This window comes from Oncorhynchus mykiss, chromosome 17 (assembly GCF_057628025.1).
Source record: "Oncorhynchus mykiss isolate SJ-2025 chromosome 17, ASM5762802v1, whole genome shotgun sequence".
Lineage (NCBI taxonomy): Eukaryota > Metazoa > Chordata > Actinopteri > Salmoniformes > Salmonidae > Oncorhynchus > Oncorhynchus mykiss.
Window position 1 is genome coordinate 24,988,816 of NC_143038.1, and position 20,199 is coordinate 25,009,014.

Here is a 20,199-nt window from a genome sequence, read left to right on the forward strand (position 1 = left end):
TCGAGAATCTGTGGAAAGAACTGAAAACTGCTGTTCACAAATGCTCTCCATCCAACCTCACGGAGCTCGAGCTGTTTTGCAAGGAGGAATGGGAAAAAATTTCAGTCTCTCGATGTGCAAAACTTATAGAGACATACCCCAAGCGACTTACAGCTGTAATCGCAGCAAAAGGTGGCGCTACAAAGTATTAACTTAAGGGGGCTGAATAATTTTGCACGCCCAATTTTTCAGTTTTTGATTTGTTAAAAAAGTTTGAAATATCCAATAAATGTCGTTCCACTTCATGATTGTGTCCCACTTGTTGTTGATTCTTCACAAAAACATACAGTTGTATATCTTTATGTTTGAAGCCTGAAATGTGGCAAAAGGTCGCAAAGTTCAAGGGGGCCGAATACTTTCGCAAGGCACTGTATCTGTTTACTTCAACTCCGACTCTTCCATCCCTTTCCAACAAGAAAGCCCTCAATCACCATCACTTACATCTCTCGTCCACTCTAACACTTCTTTCCCTCTACAATCTCTACTATAATCTAGCTCTCTCGGGTGTGAGTTGCCTCTCACCCAGCGAGATGTGGTGTCCGAGGTATGAGACGGCTTTATTGCACAGCTGTAACTTCTTTTCGGAGGCGTTGTGACCATTATTCAATACTTCAGTTAGGACGGTGATAACGTCTCTCTCATGAGTATCTTTGTCTATATAAGTTCCATCCGCTTGCCGGACAGCTGTGACAACTGGCACTATTCGCTGTGGGTGTTGAGACAGTTTTTCCTTGTCTGAGGATTGGCTAGATCTAGTATTACATGGTCTAGGTGTGTTTTTAGTGCTACCTATTTGTGTTTTAACTTCTTCCAGATGTTCTTTGAGTTGTTCTTTGAGTTGTTCATATGAGTTCTGAATGTCCTCATAGTTTTGCTGGGAATCTTTCAGTAGATCTAGGTTTGGGTAGACTGATTGGATTTCCTCTCCTCCTACTGCCTCATGGGTCTGGAGCTGAGCTTAGTGTAGAAACGGATTCCTATTGGAATGAGATCTCTGGCTTGCAATAAGATCTTCTGTTGCTGGGAGAGAATTGTCAGGGGTGCTGTGTGGGGGAGGCTGACAGCCTGACACATTTTTGGCTCAGCGTCTTTCTTTTTCTCTGGGTTTAGTTCCTGTCTCAGTTTATCTTCCCTACGCTGACGTTTATTTTGTTCACATTTTGCACAGAATGTATCTACTAATAAGTAGTCCAGAGATGTGGAGCCTTTTTGTTTCTCTAAGGCTTTTATATCTCCCTCTCTTACAGACCCTTCAGCTGGCCATGCAGGACTTTTTTTAAATCAATCAAATATATTTATAAAGCCAATTTTATATCAGTCGATGTCATAAAGTGCTATACAGAAACCCAGCCTAAAACACCAAACAGCAAGCAATGCAGATGTAGAAGCATGGTGGCTAGGAAATCTAGGAGACAGGAACCTAGGAAGAAACCTAGAGAGCAACCAGGCTCTAAATGGTGGCCAGTCCTCTTCTGGCTGTGCCGGGTGGAGATTATAACAGTACATGGCCAAGATGTTCAAACGTTCATAGATGACCAGCAGGGTCAAATAATAATAATCACAGTGGTTGTAGAGGGTGCAACAGGTCAGCACCTCAGGAGTAAATGTCAGATGGCTTTTCATAGCCAATCATTCAGAGATAGAGACAGCAGGTGCGATGAACAGGTCAGGGTTCCGTAGTTGCAGGCAGAACAGTTGAAACTGGAGCAGCAGCACAACCAGGTGGACTGGGGACAGCAATGAGTCATCAGGCCAGGCAGTCCTGAGGCATGGTCCTAAGACTCAGGTCCTCTGAGAGAAGAGAGGGAGAAAGAGAAAGAAAATTAGAGGGAGCATACTTAAATTCACACAGGACACCAGGTAAGACAGGAGAAATACTTCAGATATGTCAGACTGACCCTAGCCCCCCGACACATAAAATATTGCAGCATAATTACTGGAGGCTGAGACAGGAGAGGTCGGGAGACAGGGCCAACCAGGCAGGATATAACCCCACCCACTTTGCCAAAGCACAGCCCCCACTCCACTAGAGGGATATCTTCAACCACCAACTTACTAACCTGAGACAAAGCCGAGTATAGCCCAAGAAGATCTCCCCCACGGCACGAACCCGAGGGGGGCGCCAACCTGGACAGGAAGATCACATCAGTGACTCAACCCCTCCTAGGGACGGCATGGAAGAGCACCAGTCAGCCAATGACTCAGCCCCTGTAATAGGGTTAGAGGCAGAGAATCCCAGTGGAGAGAGGGGAACCGCCCAGGCAGAGACAGCAAGGGCAGTTCGTCGCTCCAGTGCCTTTCAGTTCACCTTCACATCCCTGGGCCAGACTACACTCAATCATAGGACCTACTGAAGAGATGAGTCTTCAATAAAGACTTACATTTCGAGACCGAGACTGCGTCTCTCACATGGATAGGCAGACCATTCCATAAAAATTGACCTCTACAGGAGAAAGCCCTGCCTCCAGCTGTTTCCTTAGAAATTATAGGGACAATAAGGAGGCCTGCATCTTGTGACCATAGCGTACATGTAGATATGTACGGCAGGACCAAATCCGAAAAGATAAGTAGGAGTAAGCCCATGTAATACTTTGTTAGCAGTAAAACCTTGAAATCATCCCTAGCCTTCCAGGCTAGCACTGGAATAATATGATAATTTTTGGGGGTTCTAGTCAAGATTCTAGCAGCCGTGTTTAGCACTAACTGAAGATTATTTAGTGCTTTAAACAGGTAGCCTGAAAGGAGAGCATTGCAGTGCGTCTAACCTAGAAGTAACAAAAGCATGGATACATTTTTCTATATCCTTTTTGGACAGAAAGTTTCTGATTTTTGCAATATTCACGTAGATGGAAAAAAGCTGTCATTGAAACAGTCTTGATATGTTCGTCAAAGGAGAGATCAGGGCGCCGAGTTCCTTCACAGTTTTATTTGAGACGACTGTACAACCATCAAGATTAATTGTCAGATCCAAAAGAAGATCTCTTTGTTTCTTGGGACCTAGAACTAGCATCTCTGTTTTGTCCGAGTTTAAAAGTAAAAATGCATGCATTTGCACAACTGTACCACTTACATCTACAGTGCATTCGGAAAGTATTCAGACCCCTTGACTTTTTCCACAATTTGTTACGTTAATGCCTTATTCTAAAATGGTTTCAGTAAAAAAATAAATCCTCATCAATCTACACTCAATACCCCATAATGGCAAAGCTAAAACAGGTTTTTAGATATTTTGACAAATGTATTAAATATAAAAAACAAATACCTTTATCTACATAAGTATTCATACCCTTTGCTATGAGACTCAAAATTGAGCTAAGGTGCATTCTGTTTCCATTGATCACCCTTGAGATGTTTCCACAACTTGATTTGAGTCCACCTGTGATTCATTCAATTGATTGGACATGATTTTGGAAGGCACAAACCTGTCTATATATGGTCCCACAGTTGACAGTGCATGTCAGAGCAAAAACCATGAGGTCAAAGGAATTGTCCGTAGAGCTCCGAGACAGGATTGTGTCGAGGCACAGATCTTGGGAAGGGTACTAAAACATTTCTGCAGCATTGAAGGTACCCAAGAACACAGTGGGCCTCCATCATTCTTAAATGGAAGTAGTTTGAAACCACCAATACTATTCCTAGAGCTGTCCGCCCGGCCAAACTGAGCAGTTGGGGAGAAGGGACATTGTCAGGGAGGTGACCAAGAAACCAATGGTCACTCTGACAGAGCTCCAGAGTTCCTCTGTGGCGATAGGAAAACCTTCCAGAAGGACAACCATCTCTGCAGCACTCCACCAATCAGGCCTTTATGGTAGAGTGGCCAAACAGAAGCAAGTCCTCAGTAAAAGGCACATGACAGCCCACTTGGAGTTTGCAAAAAGGCACCTAAAGGACTATCAGACCATGAGAAACAAGATTCTCTGGTCTGATGAAACCAAGATTGCACTCTTTGGCCTGAATGCCAAGCATCACGACTGGAGGAAACCTTGCACCATCCCTACGGTGAAGTATGGTGGTGGCAGAATCATGCTGTGGGGATGTTTTTCTTATTTATTTGTATTTTTTTTTTTTTATTTGTGAATTTTTTACCCCTTTTTCTCCCCAATTTCGTGGTATCCAATTGTTTAGTAGCTACTATCTTGTCTCATCGCTACAACTCCCGTACTGGAGAGAGAGACGAAGGTTGAAAGTCACACGTCCTCCGATACACAACCCAACTAAGCCGCACTGCTTCTTAACACAGCGCTATCCAACCCGGAAGCCAGCCACACCAATGTGTCGGAGGAAACACTGTGCACCTGGCAACCTTGGTTAGCACGTACTGCGCCCGGCCCGCCACAGGAGTCGCTGGTGCGCGATGAGACAAGGATTTCCCTACCGGCCAAACCCTCCCTAACCCGGACGACGCTAGGCCAATTGTGCGTCACCCCACGGACCTCCCAGTCGCGGCCGGTTACGACAGAGCCTGGGCGCAAACCCAGAGTATCTGGTGGCACAGCTGGCGCTGCAGTACAGCGCCCTTAACCACTGCGCCACCTGGGAGGCCTGTGGGGATGTTTTTCAGCGGCAGGGACTGGGAGACAAGTTAGGATCATTGATGAAAACCAGCCCCAGAGCGCTCAGGACCTCAGACTGGGGCAAAGGTTCCTCTTCCAACAGGACAATGATCCTATGCACACAGCAAAGACAATGCAAAAGTGGCTTCAGGACAAGTCTCTGAATGTCCTTGAGTGGCCTAGCCAGAGCCCAGACTAGCACCCGAGACCAGGAAATAGCTGTGCAGCAATGCTCCCCATCTAACCTGACAGAGCTTGAGAGGATCTGCAGAGAAGAATGGGAAAAACTCCCCAAATACAGGTGTGCCAAGCTTGTAACGTCATACCGAAGAAGACTCAAGGCTGTAATCGCTGCCAAAGGTGCTTCAACAAAATACTGAGTCTGAATACTTATGTAAATGTGATATTTCAGTTTTTTATTTTTGATAAATTACAACAATTTAGAGGGAGGGAGAAAGAGAGCCAACTCACTGGGCAAAAACTGAGTAAATCAACATTGTTTCACATAATTTCCACCAAAACATTCTATGTGATGTTAAAAAAAAAGTGTTATCAATGTAAGGGAATTTTATCTTTTTTTCAGCCAACTTTTAACCTAAATCCACTGGCATTGTGACATTTTTTATTGACAACCCAACCAAATGTAAATCAAAACTAGAAGTTGAACTGACGTCTGTGCCCAGTTGGATGGTTACTTGTTGAAGCCTGAGAAAGGGAGTCCTGGCTGTAGCTCCAGTCTGGCATTATGCCCCATTCCTTGCACTGTGGCGTATCATCTGCACAAGATAGTTTAGATTATGACGTATGTGAGAGACTCTTTTTTTCTATCCAAAGAGGTAGAGCAGAGTTTTTTCCATCAACTTTTAGTTCACTTTCAAAAGACTAATGCACTTCCCAGTCATAGTAATTTGGTTCTTACAATTTGTCAATGTCATCAACCTGGTCACTGAAAGCATTGCTTTTATAGTCATTAGCAGTGCCTCTGAACTCATTTCCTAAGGAAAAGACTGACACTGTAGAACCAAGATTAATAAAGGGAGATGAAAAAAACATTTTGCTCCTAAAATGTACAGTTTACAATAATTATTGAATCATAAAAAAGTAATTAATTATATATTTTCATCAGTAATCAGTTTTCTCTTCTAATTCGGTTTAGAATTGTGCAATTGAGTAAATCATCTACAGTAATGACCATGTTTTTGTGAGAGTCCAGATGTGAATGCTGTATGATAAGCTGGGTGAAGAGGAGCAACAACCTCTCAGTCACACTGTATCAGTTTTAGTGCCCAAACATGGGGAATGGTTGGAGGTGGGGTCGACAGAGACAGTATTTGCCCGGGCACCTTTTGAACTGACAGACAGGATGCATGGGTGAACAAAGCAGGACATTACTTTAGCCACAGTTTTCAAATAACTATTATTTCTTGGGAGGGAACTTCCATGTGTGGTGACAAATTGGTACATACAAGACACATAGCAACATAGAACATATTAGTTTCAAACTTAAATGCCCACGGTGTCAAGGTGTTTTGGTGCAGTTTTAGGATTTGCCACTAGCCCAATGGAAGAAGGTACTAGAGTGGTTATGGCTAAGATGTGTTGTTCTTTTGTGTGGAGAGACGGCAACATGTACAGCCATGTCTGTGTCGATGCGATACGTCTGTCAGTCACATCACATGACTTGCATCCTGCTCTTTATCTCTCCCTCCAGATCCATAGAGTCTTGACATGCTCTGTCCACTCTGGCACATTGAGGGTTGGCATTGACTGTAAGAAAAACAGACTTGATCAACATTTAGGCTTATAATTTTTCAGTCATGATTTATTTTTTGGCCATAATACAAAGACTCACCCCAAATCCAGAGAGGGATGTCTTCATGTGCCATGATCAATGAGTTCCCAGGTGTGTGTGTGCACGTGCGTGTGTCTAGTTTGTGAAACTTCTGGTTGTGGCCAAACAAAGATCTTTTCACATAGTAGCTGTAAAATCAGTTTCTAATAAACAAACATCGACATGTTTCGACAAATCTTGGCATCCAGTTGCATAACCATAAGGAAATTGGATTATACATGATGTCTGGTAATGTGTCCTTAAATTGATGATAATAAGGATTGGGTGAATTTCTCATAACTCATCCCATAGAGCACATAGGAAACCTTTTGTATGTTCCTAAAGGAATGTACAACAGAGATGAACAACAAGGGCGATAAATGATTCAAAACACATTGGTATAAGTTTGTAAAACTTCATTGCCATGCTGATTTACTGCTTGTGTGTTTTCTTCCAATGAAAAGGGGTAGATACCACTTAAAACCCATAAGCTACACTTATTCATAACATGTTCATATCCAGGACGTGAGCCATACTGTACATGGATTTGAAGCATTGTATATCATCTCTGTAATTATTGCACAGAAAAATCTGAGGGAAACATTAGGGTGTGATGTTGACTTTACATCATCAACTTTAATTCACTCTGACCTTTATTGTCTTCCTTCTTATACACTGTACAGTTTCCCTTTGGTTCCATGTCTTCAGCTCAACCATGACTGTCATTGTTTTTTCACATTTTGGAAGGGCTAATGTAACCCAGATAACTGTAAAATGCTCTCCAGAGCACTTGGAAGGGGTAAGGAGGTTTCAAGGAGGGACCTCTGCTTAAACGAGGACTGCTCTGTAGTATTTTTGCCGCGTGTGGGACGGAAGATACCCAAGCCAAGAGCTCAAAAGTTGAACACTACAACTGATATAATGTTTCTCCCAAATGAGAATTCCTCTGTTGATGGGTGTGGAAAACATTCTGTTTCCTCTTCAAAAAGTCCATGGTTTTTACCACTTTACAAAATCGGATGGAGATTTGAAAGTATTTTCAAGGGTAACACAATCATTAATTGGACCAGGGAGAACCTAAGATTCTCAACAGGGAGAGGGCAAGAAAACATGAGTGTTTGTCCTGAGGGAGTTTGAATTCACAATAGCAGAGACATGACAGATTTCCCTGTGCTTCCTCTGCTCCTTAATAATTTATTTGCCAAAGGAAGATCTCCTCCAGTGCAAATGTAGAGGTCACCTGATGAAATCTCCTAAATGAAACACACAAAAAATTAAGAAAAAACGACCATAAGAACATGTTGGTGCTACCGAAAAGATTTGCAAGAATCTTCATATAAGGCCGATTCAAGCAAACGTGTCATTGGGTCTAACGATTGTTTCACGACAAACTGTGCATGTGCAGACAGTCAAATAAAAGCCACTCCTTCAATATAAATTATTTTTTGACGTAAATGAAAACGTGTCAGTTTGTCACTTTCACACAGTTTGAGTAATAAAATGTTCAGCTACTTAAAACATTGGCTCAATTCTAGGTTGTGCCTTTTAAACATTTTGAAAATAAACAACTAAAATAATGTCACTTCTCTCATTGACTTCTCAAACCCCAAAATCCAGCCGGCCTGGTCTGCTTCGCAAGCGTTCCTGGAAGTCTCACGATGCTGTGTCTCTGGGTTTAGAAACTGTGGCTATAGTTTTATGTCAATAGAAACAGACAGAAACAGCCAAGCTGCCTTTTGTGTCATACTTACTATCCCACTGTCTGTCATGAGAATGGTGCATTTAAGCCACAGTAATAGCTAGTAACAGCCTTAGAGATAGGATATTGAGACATAAAGAGAGTGAGTGGTGAGGTACTGACAAAGAGGGAGAGGTAGTATCCTGGGGATTTTATGAGCGAGCAAGTGAGCTTGGTGGATGGGAAGGAAGGAAAGTTAGGAAAATTGCCACATGAACTACAAATAATTTGTACTGCTACAGTGGCAAATATTAAAATAAAATCTTATTCCAAATTAAACAAAACACCCACATCTTTGTGTCATGGTTTAAACAAACAAAACATCTCCATGTGGCTGCGCTTCTCATCCCGGTACAGTCCCATATCTCAGCCCCTTTTCAGGTGTCCCAACTTTTCTTTCTACAAAAATGGTCCTTTTGTCAGCAAGCCTACAAGAATGTAGACCTAATCACAATCACTGTTTTTGATGCTGGAATTATTTAGGAGTGGACGAACATGCACAGGTAGCCTACTTTTTTTAAATTGGAAAAAGGGAAGGGGTCTAAATACTCTCCGAATGCACTGTATGTAAGCACTCCTTCTGATTGTAATGTGATCCCGGATAAATTCTGGAAAACTGTCATATCCCTGAAGAGTTCTACTTCGTCCTCTTTGCCACAACAAACTAATTCAGACACTGGCCTCATTACCTAAGACAATGCCATCATTGATGCATTTAATCACCATTTTATTTCAACTGGCTATGTCTGAGAAATAACTTCTAAGCCTATTCACAATGATACTGGGCTGGATACTGATAGGGGAAGCCTGCTGAATGATCAGAGAAATTATATTCCAAACTTTTCATTTAGTCTATTTAAAGAAAAAGAAGTCCTGGATTCTTTGCTAGCAATAGACAACAAGAAATCCACAGGGGCCGACCAATTGGATCCTGATCTGTTTAAGTGTGCAGTTCTCAGCATTGTTGGCTCAACAACCCACATTCTTTATTTAACATAGTTACCAGGAAATATTCAAAAAGTATAGAAATCAGGTCTTCTGCTGCCACTCCATAAGGGTGAGGATAGTTGTGATCTTAATAATTATTGCCCCATTTCAAGGCTTTACTTGTCTAGCTAAGATTCTTGAATCCTTGCTAAATGTACTACTTTGCTTTTTTTAAATCTGAGAAATGTATTTTGAATGTAAACCAATCAGGGTTTAGGCCTTGGCATAGCACTATTACAGCAACCACTTTAGTTGTTCATGCTTTAGACAATCAAATGAAATGTGCTGCTTTGTTTATGACAGTTGTCAAAAGCATTTGATACTGTTTATCATGCTATTTTATTGAATAAGTTGTCCCCGATAGGCCTGGTCTCTGACACCTGTTAATGGTTTCATGATTATCTTAGTGACGGAACAAAGGTCATCATGATTGATGGGGTTAAGTTTGAATTTCTTAAAGTGCATAAAGGTGGAACCTGTTCTCTTCACTATTTATATAAACACCATTGGTCAATCTGTTAAAAATTCTAAACTTCATCTATATGCGGATGATACTATGATGTATGCTATTGCCCCCACTGTTGGACGCTGGAGTAGTGGAAACGCGTTCTCTGGAGTGACAAATCTGGGTTTGGTGGATGCCAGGAGAAGGCTACCTGACCGAATGCATAGTGACAACTGTAAAGTTTGGTGGAGGAGGAATAATGGTCTGGGGTTGTTTTTCATGGTTCGGACTAGGCCAGTGAAGGGAAATCTTAATGCTACAGTATACAATTACATTTTAGACTATTCTGTGCTTCTAACTTTGTGCCAACAGTTTGAGGAAGGCCCTTTCCTGTTTCAGCATGACAATGCCCCGTGGACAAAGCGAGGTCCATACACAAATGGTTTGTCGAGATCGGTGTGGAAAAACTTGACTGGCCTGCACAGAGCCCTGACCTCAACAGAACTGAACACCTTTGGGATGAATTGGAACACCAACTGCGAGCCAGGCCTAATCAGTGCCCAACCTCACTAATGCTCGTGGCTGAATGGAAGCAAGTTCCCGCAGCAATGTTCCAACATCTAGTGGAAAGCCTTCCCAGAATAGTGGAGGCTGTTGTGGCCACAAAGGGGGGACGAAATCCATATTAATGCCCATGATTTTGGAATAAGGTGTTTGACGAGCAGATGTCCACATACACATACTTTGGTCATGTAGTGTAGCTGATGGTAGTACTGTTGGCCTTGCAGTGGGTGAACAAAATTAAGCCGGACAGGGTTGTTGTGTGTTCTGATTCATGTGCTGTATGGATGAGTCTGAAATATTAAAGTTCATGGAGAAGACAGTACATGCTATATGAGGTACTCCAAATTCATGCCCAGGTGAAACAGATGTCCAGATAAGTTTTGCTTGGGTCCCAGCCCGTGGGGTTGGGAAGGAGTAGATATGCTAGCTAAACAGGCCCTTAGGAGAGAGGTGGATGTGCCAATGAGCAAGGCGTAGGCTAAGGAAATGATATGGACAATGGTGGTGCAGAGATGGCAGGAGCAGTGGAACAGAGACACTAAGTCAGGTGTCTTTTTGAAGTACAGAGTAAAGTCGGGGAGGATGGAAGGAAGAGATATAAGAGCGGAGGCCATCTTTACAAGGATAAGGGTGGGACACAGACAGTTGAATAAGACATTAAATGTGATAGGAAATCATCCAACAGAAAGGTTGATTACTACCAGGAAAGAGAGACAGTGCATGTGCTGATACAGTGTGGGCAGTATCATAGGGAAAGAGAGAGACAGATCCAGTATGAGGGAGAAGGGGATACAGGAATTGAGTTGAAAGAGCATACTGAGTAGGACACTAGATACAGTCTCAAATAATTTATATTTTTAAGAGAAACGGGCCTGGCATGTACTGTAGGATTTACTTCCACCCTGTCTGTGGCCCACACTCCAGTGCAATAGGTGGCGGTAATGCTGCACCATAACGTTGGATGCCTAGTGCCAAAAAACTAAACAACAGTAGAAAAGTGCGCATGAACGGTTGTGGAGTTGTCTGACGACACGAACCTCTGTCTTTTGGCAGTTAGCGGAATTCTGGTTAAATAGCTACATTTCTTGGACGCAAGTTACAACCTCGCCCCCAAAATGGCAAGTGCATTGTATATTATGTTAATACCTTGACATTCACATGCTTTTTATAGTTTCTTATAACGCTAAGTATTTAGCTAGCTATATAGGCTATATGATGCTGGGCGTTGCCATAGCTAGTTAGCTTGGCTTCGACGCTGGTGGCGAAAATTATTTTCGTAGAATAGCAGAAGGCAAATGCCGCGTTCAAAACAACTAGGAACTTGTGCAAAATTAACTCCGAATGGGAGAAGGTTTTGAACGGTCAACCACTTCGGAATTCCAAGTCGGAAACTCGTATTTTTCAATAGCTCCGACTTTTTGATTTGAAAACTGACGTCGTGATTTGGCCTCTCTTCAAATTCCCAATCTGACAACGCTCTGAATTTACGATCAATTCAGAGCCCACTCTGGCACGACAGCTTGAATTTACGAACACACCCATAATATTCCCTCATCTCAATACCTTTGTTGCTGTAGAGGGCTTGTTACATAGCTGCAGTGTTTGTCACCTCCGTAGGCTGGACATATGACATTAACTACTTTTTTCTAATAAGTAGTTCATTGCATCCGTCATGGAGCCCAGTTCCATTATATTACCATATGTCTCAGCTGCCTGCCTTAGTTTTGAAGTAATCGCGAAAAGCTGGTGGTTATTTTTAACACGGGTCTTCAATATTCCTAGGTAAGACGTTTTAGGTTGTAGTTATTATAGGACTGTTTCTCTCTACCATTTGTATTTCATATACCTTTGACTATTGGATGTTTTTAATAGGTACTTTAGTATTGCCAGCCTAATCTCGGGAGTTGATAGGCTTGAAGTCATAAACAGTTCAATGCTTGAAGCACAGCGAAGAGCTGCTGGCAAATTCAGGAAAGTGCTTTTTGAATGAATGCTTACTGCTGCTGCCTAGCACCGCTCAGTCAGACTGCTCTATCAAATCATAGACCTAATTATAATATAATAACACAGAAATACGAGCCTTAGGTCAATATAGTCAAATCCGGAAACTATCATTTCGAAAACAAAACGTTTATTCTTTCAGTGAAATACGTTAACGGGTGGCAACCCTACTTCTGTTATGTCATTATGTAAAATTCTAGCAAATTAATTCGCATCGAGCCAGGCGGCCCAAACTGTTGCATATACCCTGACTCTGTGCAATGAACGCAAGAGAAGTGACACAATTTCCCTAGTTAAAAGAAATTCATGTTAGCAGGCAATATTAACTAAATATGCAGGTTTAAAAATATGTACTTGTGTATTGATTTTAAGAAAGGCTTTGATGTTTATGGTTAGGTACACATTGGTGCAACGACAGTGCTTTTTTCGTGAATGCGCTTGTTAAATTGCCCGTTTGGCGAAGTAGGCTGTGATTCAATGATAAATTAAAAGGCACCGGAATCAATTATATGCAACGCAGGACAAGCTAGATAAGCTAGTAATATCATCGACCATGTATAGTTAAGATTGATTGTTAAGATAAGTTTAATGCTAGCTAGCACCTTACCTTGGCTGCACTCGCATAACAGGTAGTCAGCCTGCCACACAGGCACCTCGTGGAGTGCAATGTATCTGCAAAACAGACTGAGGCAACCTTTTCACCCAGTTGTCTCCCCTCACACACATACATACATACATACATACATACATGCATACATACATACATAGGGTCATGTGTTTTGCAGATACTTGCATGGGGTAGCATGACTACATAAATTAGAGGTCGACCAATTAATCGGAATGGCCGATTAATTAGGCCCAATTTCAAGTTCTCAGAACAATTGGTAATCGGCATTTTTGGACACCGATTATATTGCACTCCACGGAGGTGCCTGTGTGGCAGGCTGACCACCTTTTACGCGCGTGCAGCAAGGAGCCAATGTAAATTTAATGTTAGCTAGCAACTTATCTTATAAAAAAAACAATCAATCTTAACATAATCACTAGTTAACTACACATGGTTGATATTAATAGTTTAACTAGTGTAACAGTATAACTTTAAACCGTCCCCTCGCCCATACCTGGGTGCGAACCAGGGACCCTCTGCACACATCAACAACAGTCACCCACGAAGCATTGTTACCCATCGCTCCACAAAAGCCACGGCCCTTGCAAGGGGAACTACTACTTCAAGGTCTCAGAGCAAGTGACGTCACCGATTGAAACGCTATTTAGCACGCACTGCTAACTAAGCTAGCCGTTTCACATCCGTTACACTAGCTTGTCCTGCGTTGAATATAATCAATGCAATGCCTGTTAATTTATCATCGAATCACAGGTGATGTGATCACCTACGGGTGATGATTTAACAAGCGCATTAGTGAAAAAAGCACTGTCGTTGCACCAATGTACCTAACCATAAACATCAATGCTTTCCTTAAAATCAATACACAAGTATATATTTTTTTAAACCTGCATATTTAGTTAAAAATAAATTAATGTTAGCAGGCAATATTAACCAGGGAAATTGTCAGGGTATATGCAGCAGTTTGGACCACATGGCTCGTGTGTGTGAAGACCATTTCTTTCTAACAAAGACCGTAATTAATTTGGCAGAATTTTACATAATTGTGACATGACATTGAAGGTTGTGCATTGTAACAGCAATATTTATCCTTAGGGATGCCACCCGTTCTATAAAATACGGAACGGTTCCGTATTTCACTGAAAGATATGATAGTTTCCGGATTTGACCATATTATGTATGTCCTAACAGGCTGATTTCACCGCTTGCGTCGCATGCACGAGCGTTGCAAAATGAATTTAGAAATCAAGTCCTGCCTCTCCCATATCCTCATTGGTTTATAGAAGCAGGTACCCACGTGCCATCTCCTCATTGGTTATACCCACGTGAGTGACAGAAAGACGAACATTGTCAGTGGCGGTAATGCACCTAATTTATGGAAGTTGCCAATCGCAATATAAAGTCGAGAAGAAAAGGCCTGGAAGGAAGAGGGATGACTAGAAACGATTTGGTTGACCGTTTCATGTGTGGATTAATTGGCGGAGTAGAGGACCTTGTGCATTTCAGGTAAAATAACAACTCAATGTTTATATCCCAGGACAAATTAGCTAGCGACAGCAAGCTAGCTAAATAGGATAAATTAGCTAGCAAGCTAACTAGCTAAATTGCCATAAATGTTTAATGCTTTTCGACCTGTCCCCAAATTAATATAATTGGTTCAGAGTTTGTTTTGATATTTTAACCTGTGTGTCGTGATCGCATTTGGTGTGGGGGGACAAAATAAATGTATGCACGCACGCAGCCTGTTTGGGTTCTGTGTAAGGCTCGTATTTCTCTGTGTTTATTATATTGTCTGATTTGATAGAGCAGTCTGAGCGGTGATAGGCAGCAGCATGCTCGTAAGCATTCATTCAAACAGCACTTTCCTGCGTTTGCCAGCAGCTCTTCGCAATGCTTGAAGCACAGTGCTGTTTATGACTTCAAGCCTATCAACTCCTGAGATTAGGCTGGCAATACTGTAGTGCCTCAAAGAACATCCAATAGTCAAAGGTAAATTAAATACAAAGGGAAATCATTTTAACTTAGCTAACTAACCCTACAAACAGTAGATTAACTGCTTAGCAACCACTCCAGTCTAATACTTTGTCACTTTGAAGTTGTTGTTCTGCTAACGTTAGCCAACTAGTCACTGGCTAGCTAGCTACAGTTTTTTTTCTTCTTCTTTCTTCTCTTCCTTCCTGTCTTGTTGCAATCTTGATGATCATGCTTTTAACTTAAGGGAAGTGTGATTTTTAAATTATATTTAAAAATAACTGCTGTCTTTTAGGCTGAGGTAGAGGAAACCCTCAAGAGAATTCAGGGTCAAAAAGGGGTGCAAGGAATCATCATTGTCAATGCTGAAGGTAAGCCTAATGCAATGATTACCATAGTTTAAACTGGTTAGCTATTCCATTAATAATATCCTTTTATGGTAAATCATGGCACAATTAAGTTTCTTTCAAATGTATTTAAGACTGCAATGATCTCCCACAGACTCAATGCACAATGGTTCCCTCTGCATTCCCCTCTGACATTCTCCAGGCATCCCTATCAAGACCACCCTTGACAACTCCAGCACAGTGCAGTATGCTGGACTCATTCACCAGTTAGTGATGAAGGCACGTACCACAGTTAGGGACATTGACCCCCAGAATGACCTCACCTTCCTCAGGGTCCGCTCCAAGAAGAATGAGATTATGATTGCTCCAGGTAACTCACAATGATTGTCACACATAGCATGGCTTTTGAACATCAGTGTCCCCTGTAGTTGCATTACCCCCACATTTTGCTTGGATGTTGAATTTTGTCAAATGCAATGCTGCAGTATTAGTAATTTGTTGTAGAGGACACTGACATTACATACATGTTTAGAATCTGTAGAAAGTTAAGATTAGGGTTTTCAAATCAACTTGTATTTGTCACGTGCACAGGATACAGCAGGTGTAAACAGTACAGTGAAATTCTTACTTGCAAGCTCTTCCTCAACAGTGCAGTGTCAATATCAAAATTGGAAAAAAGGGTTGATTTAAAAAAAATTATACAACATGCAACCATATCAAAGATTTTTCTGAATTACAGATTATATAAGAAAATCAGTCAATTGAAATATATGGGAATACAGATAGTATATGTTGGTCACAGAATACAGTAACTTTAAAAAAGGTAGTTGCATGCATCAGAAAACCAGTAAGTGTCTGGTGTGACCACTATTTGCCTCATGTAGTGCGACACACCTCCTTCGCAAGGAGTTGATCAAGCATTTGATTGTGGCCTGTGGAATGTTGTCCCACTCAACGGCTGTGCGAAGTTGCTGCATATCTGTATTCTCAGTCATGTGAAATCCATAGATTAGGGCCTAATTAATTTATTTAAATTGACTTATTTACTTATATGAACTTTAAGTCAGTAAAATCTTTGAAATTGTTGCATGTTGCGTTTTCTATTTTTGTTCAGTGTATATTTGTTTAGGATAATACTCCTTTTGCTTTCCCCTACAGATAAAGACTATTTCCTCATTGTCATTCAGAACCCTTCAGACTGAGAGGATCACCTACACCATCTCTTTGCTGTATTAGTTTTTTCTATTTAATGGCCAAATGTTTATTCTATTGTTTTAGCAAAATGATAAGTTGTACAATAAGCTTTTGGAAGCTTGATTCATATCATCATGGGTGGGTTGATATATGTATGTTCATGTTTGATCATCATTGCAGTTCCATCTCCCCTGTCTGAAACACTCTTTATTGGCACATAACCTTATTGAAGGATCGTTGACTGTCATTTTGGGGCGAAACCATTTGAAACTTTCACTTATTTATTTTTTGAATCCAATAGGTTTTAACAATATTCTTTGTAAACGTTGAGCATCATCTGCTTCATTTCATGTTGGTACCTTGTAAGGATAAGATCTATACAATAAACATTTATCATACAAAAGAGTCTAAACTCGGTGACATTTCAAATGTTTATTCAGCAAAGATGACAACAGAATAAATCAATGCAGTGTCCACTTATATCCTGAGCTCTCACCCCCTCCCTTCCACAAAGATGTACTTTTCCATCACCCAGGATTTCTTCGTTCTCCTCCGTGCATATCACAGGACTTCTTATCAGTCTAGAAGCCTTGAATTATTGGGAGTACACATTCCTGCAGTCCACTAAATAATTGTATTTCTCATACACTAAGAACTTCCGCAACTGCATAATTACATGCAAAAATCAACCAATCAGCGCATATTATGCGAGAGCTCGCAATTTTGACTAATCGCTGCACGTTTAGCGAATAAAAGGGTCCAATCAAAAGCGGGTTCGTAATTTTGACCAATTTACTTCACTGTTACCGTGGAAAATGGCCCAATCTAACCTCACGTCAACAAAGTGTTTCCACCCTGGCCTGTCAGTGTATTCACGTGCGAAGATGGGTGATAGTTGATGGCTGGACAGGCAGTACAATGAACAGAAATCACTCATTTGTCAACAAAAATGACGTCTAACGACTGCGAAACAATTTCCAAATGTTTTTGGAAACTAGAGAAAGTCGACAATCAACAGTCCCTTCGAATCAGCAAATCATATGAAAATGTCTTGACAGTTCCCACAGCAGCGGAAAATCACCATGACTGAAGTGGTAGCAGGGAAGACTGACAAGCGCTGAAAGAATCAAGGTGAGTGGCGTTTTACTCAAACTTTTACTCGGCTAACCTTGGCCTTAGTGCTGAACACCCTACTAACTATGGAGAGCGCTGCTCAAAGCACTGAGTGCAACTTTGCCTTTTAAACTAAAACTTAATACGGATCACGAAAGCACAGGATTTTTTTTTAGAAATGGAATAGTACATAACCACAATACTCTTTACGACCCTTTCAGATTTTTTTTTGCGAGAGATGCATCTCGTGTTGATAGCAAGCCCCAAACCTGATGGAGAGGTCTGAGTGGATTATGACAGCTAAGGAAAATTAAGTTAAGGAAAATAAACAACATTGAGCACTTTTAGATGTTTCTAATTGTTTTTTTTGTATTCTGTTTAAAATCGTCTTAAAACTGAGAACATTACTTTTGATTGCTTTATGAAATTAACGGGGGGGGGGGAAGCATTTTTGGCCGCAGAAATCACAAAAAATGTCGAAATCCAGGAGGGACTACTGATAGGATATAATGATGTAATTTACAATCAGGCCTATAAAAGTAAAAGCTAGTGCTGAGCGAGTAGGGATTTTTAGGTCGTTTCGGTAAAAAAAAAAAATATATATATATGTATATATTGAAAATAATGACATTTTAAAATGATTTTTGCGCATTTTAAAGCCCAGAAGAGCGAACAATAAATTGCAAAAACATTGAAAATATCCCATTTGTCTCTTGTCAGGCCCACATTGGGTAGACAAATAGGAAATTACTATGAAATTATACTATTTCAATGGTGTATATTACTTAGTTTTGATTTTTCATTCCTTAAAGTCATCATCTCATCTCTAGTCAGGCTGTAGCAGCCATCCAGACAATGTTGTTATCTCTGTGCTCCCCATACTGTCTTGTCATCCTATGTTGCTGCCATGCTATGTTGTCTTTGGTCTATCTTATATGTAGTGTTGTGGTGTCTCTCTTGTCGTGATGTTTTTTTTGCCCTATTACATTTTTTCCACCATTTTTAATCCCAGCTCCTGTCCCTGCAGGAGGCCTTTTGTGTTTTGGTAGGCCGTCATTGTAAATAAGAATTTGTTCTTAACTGACTTGCCTAGTTAAATAAAGATACAAAAATATATATATATATATTCTATTTAGCTAGCCTGGGTAAGAATGCTGCAGGGCTGTCTGAGTAAATCATTTGACTAGTTCTTCAAGGGAGATAAGGCATAATTACACGAATTTGCCACCTAAATTCTATCAGCATATTGATTGTAGTACTCGTGCTGGCAAAACGCTGGATCACTGCTACAGTAACTTCCGCCCTCCCTTTGGCACATCCAACCATGACTACATTTTACTCCTCCCTTCCTGTAGGCAGAAACTCAAACAGGATGTACCCGTGACAAGGACTATCGGAATCCACGCTTCAACATTGTTTTGATCATGCGGACTGAGATGTTCCGGGTAGCCTCGGAATAATATTGATTTTATACGCCGATTCGGTGACTGAGTTTATGGAAGTGCATAGAAGATGTTGTACCCACTGTGACTATTAAAACCTATCCTAACCAGAAACCATGGATAGATGGTGGCATTTGCGCAAAACTGAAAGCGCAAACCAACGCATTTAACCATGTAAAGTTGTAGTTATTCCCTCCAAGGCAATCAAACGAGCGAAATGTTTGTATAGAGCGCAATTCAACGGCTCAGACATATGTGGCAGGGTCTACAATCACCGATTACAAAAAGAAAACCAGCCACATCACTGACACCATCTTGCTTCCAGACAAACACATCCACTTGGGAGCCAAATGAGAGAAGATTTTTGTGCATATGAAACATGGGACCAGCACTTTAGGTGTTGAGTTTTATATTTTTGTTCAGTGTATATCTGCTTTATGCTTGCTTCAGAATACAAACCCTGCAACACCTCCAGTTGGTTTAATTTAAAATATGGGTCATATTCAACAGGCACTGGGATGGACTACCTGAACATTGTTAATTTTCAGTTAAAATGTTTTACTCTTGTGCCCTAATGAATGCAAATATGGTGTAGTGACCAGCCCTGACCCCCCCCCCCCCCATACAGACACAGCTCAACCTCACGCAGGCCACCTTCCTCCTGGTCAACCAGCACAGCATGGTGAGTGTCTCCACACTCATCTGAGATCTACGTGCAGGAGTGCGACGAGGATGGCTTTCTCTACTGGTCTACGCCTCTCAGGAGACCTTCGGCTGCTAGGGAGAGAGGGAAGTCTCGGCAGAGAAAGGGGGAAGGGGTGAGCAAGAGGGAGGTGAGGTTGGGTAGAGGTAGGTCTTGCCCAGCTATGTGTTCTCTTTTTCCCCTCTCCGTGGATGGTTTGAGTTCCACTTAAGGGTCATTAAACAGACACCATAACTGCAACTTTTCATGACACTAGTAAACAGGAATGCTATGTGCACCCTCCCCCTTTTCCTCCTAATTAAAACTTAGTAAGATTGGTTGGAGGTACATTAGGATTCTTTTTTTCTTTAGTGATCTTGGCCCCTATTTTATCTTTGGAGCAGTTTCACATTAGTCATGAGTTTTGGCCTGAAGTCAGAACTGAGCAGTTATCGCTAATGGGCCAGCTGCAGAGTCAAAATTGGCATTATCGTAAATAAGGTTAGCGGTGTGGTGGCTGTGCCAGCTAGTGACGCTGCATCCAGTACAAGTCATCTCAAATGCCAACCTTTGACATGTAAAGAGTTTTCTTAGCCGACTTGCCTAATTAAAGGTTAATAGAAATCAATAAAGGACAAACTAAATATTACATTTTTAGGGTCGTCTT

General features: G+C 41.3%; 1 protein-coding gene and 1 long non-coding RNA gene across 2 annotated transcripts; both read left to right on the forward strand.

Annotated features, from left to right (window-relative positions):
- The first annotated feature begins 11,124 nt into the window (after positions 1 to 11,124).
- On the forward strand, positions 11,125 to 16,698 carry dynlrb1 (dynein, light chain, roadblock-type 1). Its single transcript, XM_021568355.3, has 4 exons — positions 11,125 to 11,275; positions 15,050 to 15,125; positions 15,304 to 15,471; positions 16,260 to 16,698. Exons 1-4 carry the CDS (start codon positions 11,273 to 11,275, stop codon positions 16,301 to 16,303), a joined length of 291 nt encoding a protein of 96 aa, XP_021424030.1. The 5' UTR covers positions 11,125 to 11,272; the 3' UTR covers positions 16,304 to 16,698.
- A 435-nt stretch (positions 16,699 to 17,133) lies between these two features.
- LOC149975881 (uncharacterized) lies at positions 17,134 to 20,179 on the forward strand. Its single transcript, XR_016487851.1, has 2 exons — positions 17,134 to 17,426; positions 19,479 to 20,179. It is a non-coding gene; the product is annotated as an uncharacterized LOC149975881 (long non-coding RNA).
- Positions 20,180 to 20,199: the final 20 nt, after the last annotated feature.

Coding starts and splice junctions, on each gene's coding strand:
- dynlrb1 (XM_021568355.3), top strand. Junction 15,126..15,303: donor CATCATTGTCAATGCTGAAG/GTAAGCCTAATG, acceptor GACATTCTCCAG/GCATCCCTATCAAGACCACC. Junction 15,472..16,259: donor TGAGATTATGATTGCTCCAG/GTAACTCACAAT, acceptor TTTCCCCTACAG/ATAAAGACTATTTCCTCATT.